At 44.0% G+C, this 19,293-nt stretch overlaps 2 protein-coding genes across 5 annotated transcripts in view; both read right to left on the bottom strand.

Annotated features, from left to right (window-relative positions):
• Positions 1 to 19,293, bottom strand: part of LOC144893007 (uncharacterized) — an 812,187-nt gene that overhangs the window by 740,919 nt on the left and 51,975 nt on the right. The gene's annotated exons all lie outside the window — the stretch shown is intronic.
• The window catches only part of LOC137431665 (uncharacterized), a 94,992-nt gene that overhangs the window by 26,984 nt on the left and 48,715 nt on the right, over positions 1 to 19,293 (bottom strand). For 2 of the 4 annotated variants that reach the window (XM_078782304.1, XM_078782305.1), the window contains 3 exons: positions 16,757 to 16,900; positions 12,363 to 12,486; positions 8,196 to 8,283 (listed from right to left, as the gene is read on the bottom strand). In XM_078782304.1, coding sequence (XP_078638430.1) covers positions 8,196 to 8,283; positions 12,363 to 12,486; positions 16,757 to 16,900 — 356 coding nt within the window. The remainder of the gene's footprint in view (positions 1 to 8,195; positions 8,284 to 12,362; positions 12,487 to 16,756; positions 16,901 to 19,293) is intronic. The other 2 variants (XM_068123246.2, XM_068123247.2) reach the window with 1 other exon arrangement.

Genomic DNA, 19,293 nt, shown 5'->3' with positions numbered 1-19,293 from the left:
ATATTGGGGGGACAGAGCACAGAGATAGCTGGGGGAGCAAGGCCGGAGATGAGTCGGTAGAAGACAGAAAGACCACCAACCTGCCTGCGGTGAGTGAGTGAAAGGCCCTCGGAGTTGACTACATCGCAGGAGATTCCAATGATTCTGAAAGCTTTGGCCTCAACAGCGTGAAGCCGAGCAAGGTGTGAGGCAGGAGCACCAGCCCAAAGGGGGGAACAGTATTCCATTGAGCTGCAGATGAAAGCCTTGTATGTGGTGAGGAGCTCAGGTGTGCCAAGGAAGGACTTCGCACGACGGAGGATGCCCAGTCGGCGACTGGCTTTGGAGGTCAGCTTGGAAATGTGGTTTTCCCAAGAAAGATCATGGCAGATAGTGAGACCCAAAAGCTTGAGCGACAGAACTTCTTGGAGAGGATTGTTGAGAAAGTAGATGGGAGGGTTGTCCAGTCGGTCCTTTCGGAGAGACATTGTAAGAGTGTGAGATTTGTCAGGATTGAAAGACATGTTCCACTTGTTTGACCAGTCTGTGATTTTGTCCAGGTCTGCAGAGAGTGAGGAGGCTGCAGACTGCCGATCTGAGGGATGAGGAATGGAGCGGCAGATAGTGGAGTCATCAGCAAAGAGATAGAGAGGATTTTCCAGAGAGTCGGAGAGATCATTGATGAAGACCAGAAATAGCACAGGGCCCAGAACACTACCTTGGGGAACTCCAGCCAGAACAGGAAGGGAAGATGAGAGAAATCCATTCAGGGCCACACGTTGCCTACGACCAGAGAGGAAATCCGCAAGCCATGAGTGGAGATTTCCCTGAATACCATAGGAGGTGAGTTTGTTGAGCAGAGCTGGGTGCCAGACCGTATCGAAGGCACGTGATATGTCAAGTGAGACAGCTCTGATTTCCTGTTTGGCATTGAGGACCTCCATCCATTGTTGAGACAGCAGAAGCAACATGTCCAGAGTAGAATGACCTGGTCTGAATCCAAATTGATGATCAGAGATCAAGCCATTGGAGAAGAGGAAAGATTTCATATCCGAAGCAATGATGGATTCCATGACTTTGCTGATAATTGGGAGCAGGCTGATTGGTCTGTAGTTGCAAGGATCTGTTTTTGCACCTTTTTTGTGTAAAGCGGTAATGTTTGCTGATTTCCAAGATGCTGGCAGATGACCTTGAGCAAAAGAGAGGGTGAAAAGAACAGAGAGAGGGTGAGATAGAGCGGCAGAGCAGGATTTTAGGACCCGAGGGCTGATGCCATCTGGTCCAGTTGCAGAATCAGAGTCAAGGTTTGATAAAAACTTCTCTACCTTGTCAGGAGAGAAGGACACAGAGTCCAGGAGCAGTTGGGTTCGACTGGGAAAGGTGGGAACAGAGAGAGATGGGTTTGGGACACAAGATTTTGCGGCAAACACAGAGTTGAGGCATTCGGCTTTGTCACGTGCGGTGTCAACTGTGTAGCCATTTTAGGTAAGGGAGGGGATGGAGGGGGAACAAACACCAGAAACGGATTTGACCAGACACCACCAGGATTTGGAGGAAGGAGACAGGTTTGAGAGTTCAATCTTGAGTGTGGAGAGAAAGTGCTTCCTGGCACTCCTGAGGGTAGAAACACACTTGTTTCGAGCTTGGTGGAAGGAACTGAGATTGCCTTCAGTTGGATTTGCCTTCCTAGACGCAAAGGCAAGTTGTTTCAGGGCAACTGCCTCACCACAAGATTCAGTGTACCATGGACGGGAGGAAGGGTAAGACAACTGAAGACGAGATGGGATAAATCTGTGCATGAGAGAGAGCAGTTTGCTTTGGAAGAATTCCCAGGAAGAATTGATGTCAGAGGCATTAGAGATGGGAGACCAGTCCAGTTGATTGATGGCTGCTTGCAGACCGTGCCAGTCGGCCTGAGTGAAATGCCAGACTCGTCGGCGCTGAGGAGGCTCTCTGAGAATGGCCAGTGAGATGTCCACTTTAACAAGCACATGATCAGAAGAACCGATTGGAGCAGAAGAAGAGCAGCAGACATTTGCAGGGAAGTTAGTCATAACCAAGTCAAGAAGAGAAGATACTCCATTGACTGAAATCCGGGTCGGGAAATTGACAGATTGTGTCAGTCCCAGTGAGTCACAGAAGTCCTTTGCTGAAGAGCCATGGCTGGTGAGAGAGGTACCCACACCCAGCCAACTGGCATGGTGACAGTTGAAATCACCACATATGAGGAAGAGAGAGTTGGGATGGGTAGATAGAAGTTGGTCCATATTCTCAGACAGCGAGATGTAGATGGAGTCATCACTGTTTGGTGGACGGTACAACACACATATGAACAAAAGGTGGGAGCGAAGGGGAAGCCGTAGCCAAAGGTATTCCTCGGGGTGAGGTGGAGAGAGGGCAGTGCAGGGCGAGTGAGGAAGAGAGTTTTTGATAAAGATAGCCACCCCACCACCAGGACAAGGCTCAGGTCTATCGTACCGGAGGAGGGAGTAACCAGGAAGAGATATTAAGGAATCAGAGACATCTTGAAGGAGGAAAGTTTCTGTTAAGCAGATCAAGTCTGGATTTTCAGAAGCAACCTGAATGGAGAGATCAATCAGGTTTGAGCGAAGGCCCCGGATGTTTGAGGTCCATACCGTTAGTGAGGAGAGAGGGGGAGCATCGGGTGCAGGACAGGGGAGGGGAGGGGTAGGGTCAGATGAAGGGTGAGAGGGGGATGTAGGAAGAGCAGTTGATAGTGTGTCAGAGATTACAGAAGAGTTACAAGAAAGGGAAGGATGAGGAGGACGAAAGGTTTGATGGTGATGGAATGAAGCACAGTGAGAGTTTGTTTGAGGTGGGGCAGAGGAAAGTAGAAGGTTGGGGGAGGTGGAGGTATGACATAGAAGGGAGACGAAGTGGGGAGGAGGCAGCTTTGAGAAGGAGGTGGGAGGAGGGAGAATTTGGGAGGGATGGTTGGAGGGGAGATTTGAAGGGGAGGGGCAAGGGGGGAGTTTAGAAAGTGGATGATTAATGAAAGATGAACATATATAACAAATTGGGTTTGTTGTGATTTTCAAGTTAGCGATTGGTTTAAGAACGATGGAGGAGGGATGGAATGAATGAGAATTTAAAGCATGGAGTGATTTGGAATCATAAGAGATTGAATATTTTTTTGAAATGGAATGAGTTGAAGAGGAAATTGAAAGGAGCCTTTTAGATAAGAAGAAAAACAGCGTGTTGTAATAAACCACTGAATAAAACACTGAAGGGGATAGTTGAAACATATTTAAACAGAACTGTGAAGAACAATCTTATATTCACAAAAATACCAATGGGGAGAGGAAGCCTAGAGCGACGACCACGAGTCACTTGAACAGGGCAAAAGGTGAAAGGCAAGGGGAAAATGGGGGCGGGGCGAGACAGCGCACGTGGGCAGAGGCAAAAGCACACGAGGAGAAAGGGAAATAAAAGTTTTTTTTGTTTGTTTTTTTGTTTGTTTTTTGGGGGGGGGGGGGGTGTGGGGGTTACAACGTTAGACAAATAGTAGATGTTTGGTGAAGCTTGGTGGAGAAGGGGAAATCAAAAAAGCTCGCAAAACAGCGAAGGAAGGAACAACCTTCGACGGGGGAAGCCTGAGGCTGCAAGGCCTTGCTCGCGACGCGGCAAACAAACGATTAATTTATGAAAGATAAACACCGAGAAACTTCCAAGGGGGACACTATAAGTTCACACACCGAACGATAAATACAGTTTCGACAAAATACAATTGTGAACAGACTTAACTTTGAAAAACGTGGAGACCGTGTGGACCGTCGAAAACCCCTGCCACCGTCTCCAAGATCTCGCGAGATCTTTTGATGTGAATTTAATTTTAATGGAATGACTTAATTTTTAATTATCTATTACTTGCAAAATGAAGATTTTTCAAGTATATAGATTGGTCTTGTGCATTATTCTGTCTGTCTTTTTGGCTGTCTGTCAATTGCCTACCGGTCACAATTTTAAACCGATCTTCACAAAACCAAACCTCACCAGATGGTAAGTCATAAGGATGAAGCCTATTGATTTTGACATCAATGGTCAAAGGTCATCTTGAGGTCTGATTTCTAAAATTGGCATTTTTCTTCCGATTGACAGGAAAATTGAACAGCATTTGCATATTGAGTCAATAAATTGGGAAACCACCCATTTTAAGGTCAAAAGGTCAAGGGTCAACTCAATGTCAAACTTCTAAAATCATCCATTTTCATCTGAAAAATAGTCACTTTTCATCGTATTAACTTGAAAAACGACAGCAATTGCATAGTGCATCACTGAATTGAGAAAGCAACTATTTTTGAGGTCAAAGGGTCATAGGTCAAACTTCTAATATCAATTTCCCTCTGAAAAATAATCAATTTTAATCCGATTGATCTGAGCTTTGATTAAGATCGTCAATTTTAATCTTAATGAAATGGACAATTTGATGTATCCATTGCAACTTTTTATTTTGGGGAGGGGTGGATTTTGCAAGTATCGTGCTCTGCATGACGTCTTGTTTATTTATTTATTAAATTAACTAATTTTATTAATTAAAATTTTAATGTAATAATTAATTAATTAAATTAAATCGAATAAATTTTAATTTAATAAATACATTTAATAAATGTAATAAAATTATTTAATTTTATTAATTAATTATAATAAATAATAATTATATTAAATAATTGAATTAATTAATTATAATAAATACAATAAATTAAATTAAATTAATTAAATTAAATAAATTTGAATTAATAAATTAATTTAATAATCGAATTCATAAAAAATAATTATTAATTAATTTATTATTAATTTTAATGGAATGTTTAATGGAGGAATATTAATTTTAATGAAATGGAGGAAGGCTTTTAAGGTTCTGTCTGGAATCCACAGGTTGTGGTACAGCTTTGGATGTCCAGTTTCTGCTGTTGCGATGGTGAACCTAATCGTGTAAATCCCGCGGATGGGCATATTTCTTCAATTGAACACCCACCATGATGTTGGTCAATGATATCTTTGTAGTGACACAATTTTGTGAGGTGGAAACACTGTTTAATTCCATTAATTTGGTGTTTTTCCATTATAAGATGTATGATAGAGGATGAAAAGGACAAGATGTTGGCATTCCTTTACACTGGCCATGAGGGTATCCAATGGGGTGCTAGGGGTAGTTATTTACATAAAACCTACCAATATTGATAGGCTTTTACATCTTCAGAAACGACTTGGGTGTGCAACTTCATACAGAGAATATGGACACTTGTAATTTCAACCTGTTCAAAGAACAGGCTGAATGAGATGTGGCATGATGGGTGCTGCATACTAATGGCTATCTGAAAATAGTGCTTCCAATTATAAGGAATCGCCTTTGATTAAATGAAGCACAACTAGAGCAGGTGATCCAATAAAGGCTGGTTTCAACTTGCTCTCATTTTATGCTGATCTGTCCTCAGGAGTGGGAAGGATTCTGAGGGTTGCTGATGACAAAGTGGTATTTTCGACTTTGAGAATACAGGCAGTCCCCGGGTTACGAACGCCCGACTTACGAACGCCCGTACTTACGAACTGACCTCCGTAAAGCCTATTATTTAAAAAAAAAAAAAAAAAAAAAAGTAATTTGTTTTTTTGTATACAGAATCGAGGCTCGTGAGAGCTATTAGAGAAAGAGAAAGAGCATTTATCACACAGAGAAAAAAATCAAACAGACACACAAAGTATATAATAAGGGGAGGGTACACAAGAGAAATATGAGAAAAGCTCTGTTCAAGCCACCCTTGATGTTTACTTTAAGAAAATTGACCAGCACCAGGTCCATCCTCTCCAGCACCAGGTCCATCATCTCGGAGAGATATATCAAGGTATGATCGTTTCAAGGTTTGCAAGACATCAATTGGAACGAGAGTAAGTGTTAACCTTTAATCATTATCTTTTCTTTTCTATCTAAACAGTTTAAGAAATGTTTCTTTAATGTTTTTTATACCTATAGATGTTTTAGGGAAAATATATACGATATACTAAAACAAACATTTGACTAATTGACGCTCGATGTGAACCGTACGCAACTGTTCCGACTTACATACAAATTCGACTTACAGACAGACTTTAAAACGGAACTTGTTCGTAACCTGTACTTCCTGTACCTGTATTGAACGACTGCCTGCACTTCAACAACAAACAAAAAAAAACCTCAAGAATGTTGATGATGGCACACCACCTTTGGAGTAAAGAGGAGTTGTATACAGTGTATCATGTGGGAATGTACCAATTGATATGTAAGGGAAATGAGTAGAATATTACAGCTATGGCTGAAGTTGCATTGAGATATTGTGCACTTGGGATGATTGAACGACTCCACGCTTCATCACTGTAAAACATGCATTGCAGAGAGCCCAAATTCTGACTTGGAATCGGTGCATTACTTTAAAAAAAAAAAAGCCTGTTTCCTCAAGGCATGGCACACCCAACAGTGTAATGAGAGTCTCACTGAAACTACGGTTTCCATTCCCACTAAAATCGCACATCCATGAGAATTGAGACAGGAATTGCGCACTGCAGGTGCGTGGAATAATTTGAGCAGTTATGCCTCGAGGAAAGATTTATCATGATGGAATGAAAAGGATGTTGCATAGGGGTTACCACATGCCCTTCCCACAAATCATCAGCCAATCAGCCACCTATCACAAGGAATCTACAACAATCAATTTCCCCACAAGCTATGATGGGTTTACATGAGGTGGGCACTGCAATTGAGCATGAGCTCATGGTGGCTGAAACATCTCCACTGTTAGTTCACATTTACATATTGTAATCTGATGAAGGGCTAATGTTCAATATGGCAGCCACCGCTCGTTTCCAATAGTGAGAAAAATACTCCATCAACGATTAGTTGCTATAATCCATTATTCATCACATTCAACCTATTATTACCTCCGCCAACAAAAGTGGATGGATGTTATGTTTTCATCCATGTATGTCTGCCTGTTTGTCTGTGAACAAGATACGGTATCTCAAAAGGTTGTGGATGGATTCGGATGAAATTTGGTAGAGAGGTAGCGTATGTGACAAGGACGAAATGATTAGATTTTGGTGAAGATCCGGATTCGGATCCGGCTGGTAGAATTTTTAAAGCGATTCTTCACCACTGGGAGATAGGGCCAAAAACGACATATAGCAGGATATCTCAAAAAGCTGTGGACAGATTTGGACGAAACTTGGTGGAGAGGTTGGGTGTGTGACAACGACGATTCGATTCGATTTTGGTGAAGATCTGAATATGGATTCGGATATGAGAATTATTTAAATTTTTAAGTGATTCTTCACCATTGAGAGATGGGGCTAAAACTAACATATAGCAGGATATCTCAAAACGTTGTGGACAGATTTGGACGAAACTTGGTGGACAGGTTGTGCGTGTGACAAGGAAGAAACGTTTCAATTTTGGTGAAGATCCGGATCCGGTTAGTATAGTTTTTTAAGTGATTCTTCACCATTGGGAGATAGGGCCAAAACGATACAAAGTAGGATATCTCAAAAGTTGTGGACGGATGATTCTGATTAAATGTGATTCTGTATTGTAATTTTCTGGTCTACTCTGGGATACAAAACGTAAACTGTTCACCTGGCCGAGGTATGCTCTCTACTGAGTGCCGTTCTAGTTGACTGTGTAGCACTCATTTATGCGACTGTATAGCAATCAATCACGTTTCTAATCTTCTGCGTAGCAATCGATCGCCCTCTTTGTCATCTTATTTGCCACAGCTTTGATTCATGGGAAACGCATTAAAGCAGGAACACTAGGTTTATTATAGGTATTGATTACAAACACGATAGACAAATTACTTCAAACATTATCAATCTAAATACATTACTTGGCCTTTTAACTTTTAAAGACAGAAGTTGAGAGCAAATTTGAAACACACAAAGAATGGAAATGCCAAAATGGACATCGATACAAACTATTAAATAACTCCCCGTAAATAAATTGGTAAAATCGTTAAAATACATCTCTTAGAGTCAGTGGCAGCATCCTTTGTCATTCTAATATTTAAAATACGTATTTCTCAAATTTATTTTTGACGGGAAGGGGAAATGAGAAAAGGTGGCTGGCGCATGATGCAAGGTGAGAAAACTAGGGGTGTGGTGAGTGGTGAAGAGGATATAGAAAAGAGATAAAGGATGAGTATAACAGGAAGACATTCTGAAAGATCAAGCACCTGTGAATAATTGCTGGTGAGACTAGCGAGACTGGAACTCTGACTCGGAGGCTTCCAAAGGTTGGAAATTGGAGAACCCAAGGATCGCCTGCACAAATGAGAATAAAACCACTTAGAATCAATAGAAATGTTCCATCTAAAAATCTGTATCCAAGTGTTCTAAATTGGATCAAATATTTTGTGATGGATGAAATAGCTTGCAAGTTAGCACACAAATACAAGATGGTGCAATTGGCATGCAAAATACGATGCATTACAACTCCGACAACAATACCACATTTTCACATGCAATCCATGATCTCACAGCTTAGCGTCAGATGTCCAAATACTAAGTGTTCTGGAAGCATTGCTATGCTCAAAGCCATAAACTTCAACTATGTACATCTCTTTGATGCTGTTCATCACTTTTACATTACAATGTCATCATGTTCCATCCATTTCCCAGTGTATACAATTAATGCAATTATAGGATTTTTTTTCTTGTTTTTTTTTCTTGTATACAAGGTCAAGACTCGTGGAAGATCGATAACACTGAACGAATCAAGAGGAAACCGAACAAAAGTAACAGTAGAAAGAGAGTGGGGAAACACCAACAGCAGGGTTGGAGGATAAAATAGAGCGAAGCTTGGACAAATATGGGAAGTGGGGAGGAAAGAGGGTGTGGGGTGGACAAGATGGATACAGAGGCAAATTCTCAGGAAGAGAAAACTGAAAATTTGTAAGGAGTTGGGCTTAAGGGAGTGGGTTGATGGGGTAGAAAAAAATAATGGCTGTGTATGGAGGATGATCTGAGATGGTGGTGAAAAGCTGTCTTGAAGATCTGGAGGGAAGAATGAGATTGAAGAGAGTGTGGGCATTGATTCCACAGGTTGTGAAAAAGAGGAACTGATGAGTGGTGTGGATTTTGATGGGTTTCACCAGAATGGGATTGAGGGTGGACCGCATGCACCTTGCAGAAACATGGGGGGATGGGACAAAGCAAGGAAAGAGCAGAGGGTGCAAGACCAGAATGGAGGCGGTAGAAAACAGAGACCACCGACCTTTCTGTGATGGTGAAGTGATAGGCCCTTAGACTCAGCTTAACATGCGAGATTACAATGATCTTGATGGTCTGGTCTTGGTTTCCACGGCATCAAGCTGAGCAGGACGTGAAGCAGGAGAGTAGAGAGGGGAGGCAGCCCCAAGTACTCCTTCAAGCTGCTGACGAAGGCCTTGCAGACAGATAGGAGTTAAGGTGTGCCATAGAAGGACTTTGTACAATGAAGGATGCCAAGTCAGTGGCTGGATTTGGAGGCCAACTGGTGAAATGGGATTTTCCCAAGAAAGATCATGGCTGATAGTGAGATGCAGGACTTTGAATGACTGAACTTCCTCAAAAGGATTGTTAAGAAAGTAGAGATGGGAAGATTTGCCAGACTGTCCTTTCGGAAGAGAGTGTGAGATTTGTCAGGATTGAAAGACATATTCCAAGTGTTTCACTCGCTTGTGGTTTTTTTCAAGGTCTGAAGAGAGGGATGAGGCTGCAGTGTGCCTGTCTGAAGGATGAGGGATGTCACGGCAGAGAGTGGAGTCATAAGCGAATAGAGAAAGGGGATTTTTCAGAGTCAAAGAGATGATTGATGAAGATCAGGAATAGGACTGGGCCCAGAAGACTGCCATGGGGTAATTCAGCCTTGACAGGGAGAGGTGATCAAAGAATTCCGTTGAGTGCCACATATTGATAAACTTCTCAAAGATCCTCAGTTCGGTTTCCACAGGAATCACTGTGCGTCAGCGCTTGTCAGAGTTTGAATCCAAATATGGACACAAGAGGAGAGGGGAGGTGAGATGAAAGGTGAGAGTCACTTTGATACAAGGGGTAGCATTTGATTAAGACTGTATTAATAACAGGTCTCAATGGGACAAAAGTGAGTGAAGATTAAAGCAACAATTTGTCAAAAGTCGGAGTCAGACTTGACACAGAGGAGGACAGTTGCATTTGTTGGGGGAACAACAATAAAATCCACAGGGCATACAAAGGCATGGATGCAACAAGTGGTTCTGACACCTCAAGAGTCAACATCGGGGTATGATGGAATATTAGTTATTTGCCTCGATAAAAGCATCCCAAAAAACACTTGGGAAGCTCAACTCTATCCAGAAGAAATCTGCTCAGATTAATTGCTCACCAACATCCAAAATAAATACCAAACCCCTTTTTCACTGGTGTTCTTTGGCTACAGTATCTACGATGTACCTCATGCACTAAAGATAGTTCCCTATCCTGATTCAACAATGTATAGCCTCATGAGAAATATAATTTAAAAGCACAAGGGGGAGGGAAAACATGCTGAGTACCCCTGACCAACTTTAAATTCCACTTCAAATCAAACATCTCGACGTGGACATACATGCACTAGCACCTCATAATATATGGTATATACAGTGCATTCAGAAAGTTTTCAGACCCCTTCACTTTTTTCACATTTTGTTATGTTGCAGCCTTATGCTGAAATCGTTTAAATTCATTTTTTCCCTCATCAATCTACACTCAATACGCCATAATGACAAAGAGAAAACAGGATTTTAAAAAGTTTTGCAAATTTATGAAAAATAAAAAACTGAAATATCACATTGACATAAGTATTCATACCCTTTGCTATGACAATTGAAATTTAGCTCAGGTGCCTCCCATTTCTCTTGATCATCTTTGAGATGTTTCTACACCTTGATTGGAGTCCACCTGTGGTAAATTCAATTGATTGGACATGATTTGGAAAGGCACACACCTGTCTATATAAGGTCTCACAGCTGACAATGCATATCAGAGCAAAAACCAAGCCATGAGGTCGAAGGAACTGCCTGCAGAGCTCAGAGACAGGATTGTGTCGAGGCACAGATCTGGTGAAGCCTACGAAAAAAATCTCTGCTGCATTGAAGGTTCCCAAGAGCACAGTGGCCTCCATAATTCTTAAATGGAAGAAGTTTGGAACAACCAGGACTCTTCCTAGAGCTGGCCGCCCGGCCAAAGTGAGCAATCAGGGGAGAAGGGCCTTGGTAAGAGAGGTGACCAGGAACCCGATGGTCACGCTGGCTGAGCTCCAGAGATCCTGTGTGGAGATGGGAGAAACTTCCAGAAGGACAACCATCACTGCAACACTCCACCGATCTGGGCTTTATGGCAGAGTGACCAGACGGAAGCCTCTCCTCAGTGAAAGACACATGAAAGCCCGCTTGGAGTTTGCAAAAAAAGCACCTAAAGGACTCTCAGACTGTGAGAAACAAGATTCTGTGGGTTTTCATGTATTGTAATTGTTTTTCAATTTCAAATTTCAATACAACATTGTGTGCAGGGTTGGAGGGGGCAACATAGGCTATTTGGCTGCGGCCTCATGTGGGGGGGTATTGTGGGCCAGGAGTGGGGAGGGGGGGTTGGGGGGGGAGAGGGCGGGGGAGGCATAATTATCTATGTAAGTAAATGTGCCCTGTGTAGCACCACCTGGTGGTGGGGGCAGAGGGTATTGCAAATTCCTTTTTTTACCTGGGCAACGCTGAAATTAAAGCACTCTTCGCACTGGAAAATTGTCACCTTTCACCATGGGTAAATATATATATATATACATACACAGTGCCTACAGAAAGTCTACACCCCCTTTCAAAATTTTCACCTTTTGGTGCCTTATAGCCTGGAATTAAAATTCATTGAATCAGACGTTTTCCACCTTTGTTTCCACATCACATCCCACAACTTCCATGTGAAAAACAAATTTGACAAATTTCAGAAAATTAATTAAAAATACAAAACTCGAATATCTTGGTTGGATAAGTGTCCAACCCCCTAATCACAGCAGCTGTAAATTAGCTCAAGTGTAACCTTCAAAATCAAACACCAATTTAATTGGCTTTCACCTGTGTTAAATTGTAGTGATTCTGATTATTTCAGAATAAAATCAGCTGTTACTGTAGGTTTCCTCTGCTGGATAGTGCATTTCTCACAAACAAACATCATACACTTTTCACCATACACTTTTCTTGTCTTATATTTAAGACCTGGCGTCGATGAAGGCTATATAGTCCGTGCCTGGAGCCCCCAACATAACAAAATAAAATTCAAACTAAATGAGAAAGCGATGTAGCTTTGGAATACTACATTGATATTGCATCACTAGGAAGGAAAGATCTAAATACCAGGAATGAAGATACGTCAAGGGATCTTCCAGGGTGAGAGCGTTTTGCCTAGACCGGGACCCACGGAGAAACCTCTTGAATGGACAAGGACATGGATAGACCATAAAATCCCAGAAGAGAGCATCTAAAGAGACAAGAAAGGTGACATCTACTGTATATGGATGATTTGAAACTCTTTGAACCAAACGACGAATATAATTAGCAGAACAACTTAAATTAATGTAATGACAGTCTGATGACATTCCAATGGGATTTGGCCAAGATAAAAGTGCCAAGTGTACATTTGTACAAAGTAGACCAACAAACGACACAGCATAAAAATCGACCCAAATACAGAAATACAGAAGCTATACGAGGAAGCATCATACAAACACCTCGGAGTGGAAGAGGCCCACCAAATATGTCACAAAAATGCACAACCAAATTACCTAAAAGTATCTGCATAAAACGAGGCTGATCCTAAAAACATACCTCTCCCCAAGAAACAAAATCAAAGCCATAAACCAACTGTCAATACCAGTATAGATGTGGAATAATAACTGGCCACAAGTGGAAATCAATAAACTGAAGATCAAAACTAGAAAACTTCACTATCCACAAAATGTTTTCCAAAAGGCAATGCATTCCAAAAATGTACCCGCTGAGGAGGCAGCGGCCTGATGGAGTGCACAGAGTGACAAATGTAGGATTGGCCAAGTATGTGAAAAGTTCAACAGACTGCCGAATGCAATTTGTACACATGCACGAAGACAGCAAGCCAGAAAAGGTATCCCCAACCCACAGTAGCAAAACATTTCCAAAGAAAGGTGTGTATGGAAGATGTCACACATGAAACCAAAACAGCAACAAATACAGCCCCAATGATTGCAAAAGAGATTTAAAAAAAAACAAAGCAGAATATAAATAGGTATACACCAACAGCGCAAATGACAAAGATCATGGAGATATTAAAAAAATAAAAATAAAAAAGGGTTGGGCAGATTGGGCAGAGACAAAAAAAAAGGCTCATTGGAATAGCTAAGAAAAGGTTAGCTCATCTGCGATGGAGAACAAATCATAATAAATGTCCAATACCAAGAACACTAAAACGAATGAACACGAATGAAAACGAACGAAAACGAAAAGAACACGAATGCTTTAAAGAAGATGGCTGGACTGAGTCAATCGGACAGGTACAGTGCCTTCAAAAAGTATTCACACCCCTAGACTTTTTTCACATTTTTTGTGTTATCGCCTGAATTTAAAATGGATGAAATTTAAATTTGTTGTCACTGATCTACACATAATACCCCATAATGTCAAAGTGGAATTTGTTTTTTTAGAAATTTTAAACAAAATAATTAAAAATTAAAAGCTGAAATGTCTTGGGTCAATACATATTCAACCCCTTTGCTACCACACTCCAAATCGAGCTCAGGTGCATCCAATTTCCTTTGGTCATCCTTGAGGCATCTCCACAACTTGATTGAAGTCCACTTGTGGCCAATTCAATTGAATTGACACGATTTAGAAAGAAACACCATTTTATATGAGGTGCCACAGTTAACATTGCATGTTTGAGCAGAAACTTTACCATAAAGTCCAAGGAACTGTCCGTGGAACTCCGAGATAGAATTGTGAGGAGGTGTAGATCTGGGAAAAGGTACAAAATAATTTCTAGAGTGCTGAAAGTTCCCAAGAGCACAGTGAACTCCATCATTAGGACAGGTAAAGAATATGGAACTACCCAGACTCTCTTCCTAGAGCTGGCCGTCTGACCAAACTGAGCAACCGGGCAAGAAGGACCTTGGATGGGATGTAACCAAGAACCCAAAGACCACTCTGACAGAACTATAGTTCCTTGACTGACATGGGAGAACCTGCCGGAAGAACAACAGTCTCTGCAGTCCTTCACAAATCTAGGCTTTATGCAAGAGTGGCTTGATGGGGAAAAACTCCTGAGAAAAAGGAACAAGACAGCACACTTGAAGTTTGCAAAAAGGCATGTGAAAGACTTAGAGCATGAGCCCAAATATTCTCTGGTCTGATAAGACGAAAATTGAACTCTTTGGCCTAATGGCAAAGCGCAACGTATGGCAGAAAGAGCACAGCTCATCACCCATTTAACATCATCCCTACCGTGAAGCATGGTGGCAGTAGCATCGTGCTATGGGGATGCTTTTCAGCGGCAGGGACTGGGAGAGACTTGTAAGGACAGAGGGATGAATTAATGAAGCCAAGTACAGGCAAATCTTTGAGGAGAACCTGCTGCAGAGTGCAAAGACCTTAGACTGCGACAATGATTTACCTTCCAACAAGACAATGACCCCAAGCATACAGCCAAAGCAACACTGGGTTGGCTTCTAAACAAGAACGTGAAAGTCATTGAGTGGCACAGCCAAAGCCCAGACTTGAATCCCATTGAGAATCTGTGGAAAGTGTTGAAGATCGCTGTTCACCGACACTCCCCATCCAACTTGACAGAGCTTAAGCAAATCTGCAAGGAGAAATTTGAGGAACGAACAGGACCCCCACCCCCACCCCCCCCCCCCCTGCCGTCATACATCATTCACCCTGTTGTCATAATTTCAGTTTCCCTCAATCATCTCGTGTGATAATTTGCCCCAACCAGGTATATGACGTAATATATAAACGTTCCCTAAAGGGTGTTGAAAGAAACATAACAGGCAAAGCTAAATGGCATTCATTGCATTCTACCTTTCAGAAGCGTAATTGTCGGCTATAAAACTCACCTAATATGTCGGATAAATATGTGAGAGACATACATACGGAGAGACAAACGCTGTAAACACACGAACCAAACATCTACGCTGTAAAAAATTGTTTGTTTAATCACGAATTTATCAGTTCTAAAAGCCTCTTTGCAAGTTTGAAGGAGAGGAAGAAACGCTAATGTATGGTTTATTCACTCAGCAGTCTGAATGGAAGCATTTATTATTTTACGACAGTAGAAACCCTTTAGGACACAGATGAGCATACAAAATTATATATATACAGTAGTGATATTTTGCGAAGCAAGAGAAAAATATATAAAACTACACAGAAGGAGTCCACAAACAACAACAACCACAGCCATGATAACAATCGAGTGTGATAAAAGATCCATATTTTCACGTGTTTTCCTTCATTGAACAGAACAGTGAAGCAGACAGTACAGAAGGAAAGTGAAAATTCTGGTCTTTATTTAAACCTAAAAAGACTAAAATATTGTGAAATGAGAATATCAATGTGTTCAGATTGGGAGACAATCACATTGAAGTAGTAGAAAGTTTCATCTTCCTGGGTTCTCAGATTGAATAGAGTGGAAAATGTGGAGGAGAAATTAATAGACAGTTAGCATTTGGGAGAACAGCAATGTTAGGATTGAGAAAGATCTGGAAAGACAAATATGTAATAACACAAACCAATGAGAAGCTGGTAAACGCTCTGCCATTTCCAGTTGCAAAGCATATCTACGAGTCGTGGAGAGTGAAGAAGAAAGAAAGGAGGAATATTGACAGTTTTGAAATGTGGTGTTGGAGATTAATGCTAAAAATTCACTGGATTGCAAGAAGAACAAACAAATCAGTGTTCGAAGAAATTACAGCAGTGTTCTGTGTACATCAGAAGAGCTGATACCAAGACAGAAACTGTCATACTTTGGACACATCATGCATGCAGAAAATGAAAGTCTGGAGAAGTCAACCATGCTTGGTATGGTTTAGGGAAGAGGAGGAAGAAGCAGACCGTGTATGTGCCTGATGGATGAGCAAAGGTTGCAACCTAGCTGTCTCTGCCAGAGCTTTTATTTGGAATGTTTGGAAAAATCTGATCATCAATGTCACCATAAGTTGGCTATGACTTCACAGAACTAGTACTTAGATGTACTTTACTCAGCAAATCATTGACACCATCGACCCAAAAGTTGGGTAAACTGCTAAATAATCAAAAGATGAAAAATCGTTGTCTGAACTGCAAGACAGGTGAGGAAGCACAGCTCACACAGTCTCTATAATGAGCTCTCTGATGTGATGGCCTCCCTTGCCTATTCTGCCAAGTTGGTATTAGTGTGGATTTTGCACGTATGTGCATTTCACTTGCTTGTCTCATTTGAGCGCAAATTCCATGAGTAGGACAACTTTATTGTCCTGTTTTTGATCAAAGATGAAAAGCTTCCCAAGGAAGATTTCTTTTTGGAAACTGCAACATTTTTCAAAAGGAAAAGCACACAATCAAAAAGGCTACAAAAGGAGTTTCTTCAGAAAATATAATTTTCATTCATTGCACATCTTTTAAAAACAAATATATATATGTATATAAATCTTTCAAAGTGAACGAGAATACAAGCACTAGTATGAGTGCAAGTGTGTGAACATGTGTAGGAGCATGTGGATTTTTTTTCCTGTTTTCCCCACCTTGCAAATGTTGGCCAGTGAGCATCGAGATCATGCCCTCTGGGTGCAAGGTCGAAATATACTTCATTAAGGTCATACAAACACGTGATAATGCAGAGACTGAGCTCCCGTACCAAGAATGGATTTCGAACATAGTACCAGTCACTGCGTAAAGAATGGCAGATGTATGTCAGACATGCATGCGTATAAAGACACACTTAGGAAATGCAAAATGAATGTAAAATCATTGCATCTGAAAGATGCAGAGCAATAGCAGTGACACAATTTTGAACTGTACACAATTGACATACATTTCAAACATATGGTTATTTTGACAATATTTTGGACAGCTAGTATAAATCAAAACTTGTACGACACAGTTACACAGCACAATGGTTGGCTACTCGTGATGGGCGATAATCACGATGGGATGATAATCGTACTTTAGATTTACTATCGTGATAACGATAATGGAAATCAATTATCACGATAGCTGCTGCGCATGCGCAGAGGGTAAATCATACCATGAACCCGGATATTGACGGTGTTGAAGGAACTGCGCTCCAACGCGAGTCGAAAGAATTGACGCGACCAAAGACGGAATTCGTCCGAGTTGCTTTATTGAAACAAAACAGCTCAGGTATTCTGACAAGCCCGTTTTTGGGGCAACAATATATATACACATTTATGTCGGGAAGTTTGTCCGGCAAAAGCTATACCGGGCATGCCCGGGTATCAAGGGCGAGCCTTGGAAAGGCGAGTCTGGACCTGCCCGGGCGTGTTTGGCTGCGGCCTGGCAAGTCGAGGCTGGGCGTGCCCGGGCGCTCTGGGCGAGCACTGGAAAGGCGATAGCGGGCATGCCCGGACGCTCTGGGCGAGCCCTGGAAAGGCGATAGCGGGCATGCCCGGACGCTCTGGGCGTGCCCTGGAAAGGCGATAGCGGGCATGCCCGGACGCTCTGGGCGAGCCCTGGAAAGGCGATAGCGGGCATGCCCGGACGCTCTGGGCGAGCCCTGGAAAGGCGAGAGCGGGCATGCCCGGGAAAGACGAGACCGGGCGTGCCCGGGAGGTTCGGGCGTGCCCGGGAACAGTGAGTCCGGGCATGCCCGGGAGAGGCGCGTCTGGCCGTGTTCTGGCCGGTGCAAGGCGATTATGTACATCCAGCGGTAACCGCTACACACGCCCCTCCAGAATCGACCTGCACCGGCAGGGTCAATTTAAGGGGGGTCCGGATGACCCGGCCGAAGCGACCCCTGGAGGGTCGTGGGGAGGGGTCTGACGTGGTGGTGGGTGGTCGAGCGGGGGGAACTGTGGACGGGGGGTGGCCTCGCCGCGGAGGAAGGGCCAACCGTGGTGGTCGGTCGACGTCCATGTGCGCCGGTTTGAGGCGGTCCACAGAAATCCGGTCCGGCCGGCCGCCGAAGTCGACGATGAAAGACTTGTCGCCCCGTCGCAGGACCCGGAAGGGCCCGTCGTACGGCGGCCGGAGTGGCCCCCGGTGCGCGTCATGACGCACAAAGACGTACTCCGCTGTGCGAAGCGCCGGGGGGACGTAGGACTGGGGGCCACCGTGGCGGGACGTCGGCACGGGGGCAAATCGTCGGGCGGCCTCCTGGAGGTCCGAGCGCTGGCGAGCGGCGGACCAGGGACTGGTAGCGTCAGGCACGAATTCGCCCGGGACGCGGAGTGGCTGGCCGTAGACGAGCTCGGCGGCGGACGCCTGGAGGTCTTCCTTGGGGGCCGTGCGAAGGCCCAAAAGGACCCACGGCAGCCGGTCGGCCCAACCGTCGTCCTGAAGGCCGGCCATGAGTGCGGCCTTCATGGAGCGGTGAAACCGCTCGCACAACCCATTGGCTTGGGGGTGGTAGGCCGTGGTGCGGTGCAGCGTGACCCCCAACGAACGGGCGACCGCGCCCCAAAGCTCAGACGTGAACTGTGGGCCGCGGTCGGATGAGATGTCCTCTGGTGCGCCGAAGCGCGCGACCCAGGTGGCGATGAACGCCTGCGCCATGTCGGCGGTGGTGGTGGAGGTGAGGGGCACGGCCTCCGGCCACCTGGTGGTCCTGTCCACCATGGTGAGCAGGTGGGTGAACCCCCGCGAGGGGGGCAGGGGACCCACCAGGTCCACGTGGACGTGGTCGAAACGCCGTTCAGGCACGGCGAAAGGTGCCAGCGGGGCCTGGGTGTGGCGGTGGACCTTGGCTCGCTGGCAGGCCGTGCAGGCGTTGGCCCAGTCGCGGATGTTTCGTCGAAGGCCGTGCCAGACGAAACGCGCCGACACCAGCTTCTGAGAAGCTTTCCGGCCCGGGTGAGAAAGGCCGTGGATGGAGGCGAAGATGCGGCGCTGCCAGGAAACGGGCAGGATGGGGCGAGGCTGGCCCTGGGAGACGTCGCAGAGCAGGACGGTGCCCGCGAAGGGGATGTCAGCCAGGCGGAGGCCCGTGTCCGCCACGCGGAGTGCCTGCACCGAGGCGTCGGTGGTCTGGTCGGCCGCCATGAGCGTGAAGTCCACGCCGAGGTGGACCGCGTTCGCGCTGGCCCGCGAAAGGCAGTCGGCC

The sequence above is a fragment of the Myxine glutinosa genome, chromosome 7 (genome assembly GCF_964187855.1).
Source record: "Myxine glutinosa chromosome 7, kmMyxGlut1.1, whole genome shotgun sequence".
NCBI lineage: Eukaryota > Metazoa > Chordata > Myxini > Myxiniformes > Myxinidae > Myxine > Myxine glutinosa.
Note: the sequence above shows the minus strand (reverse complement) of the source record. Positions and strands in the feature narration are given on the sequence as shown.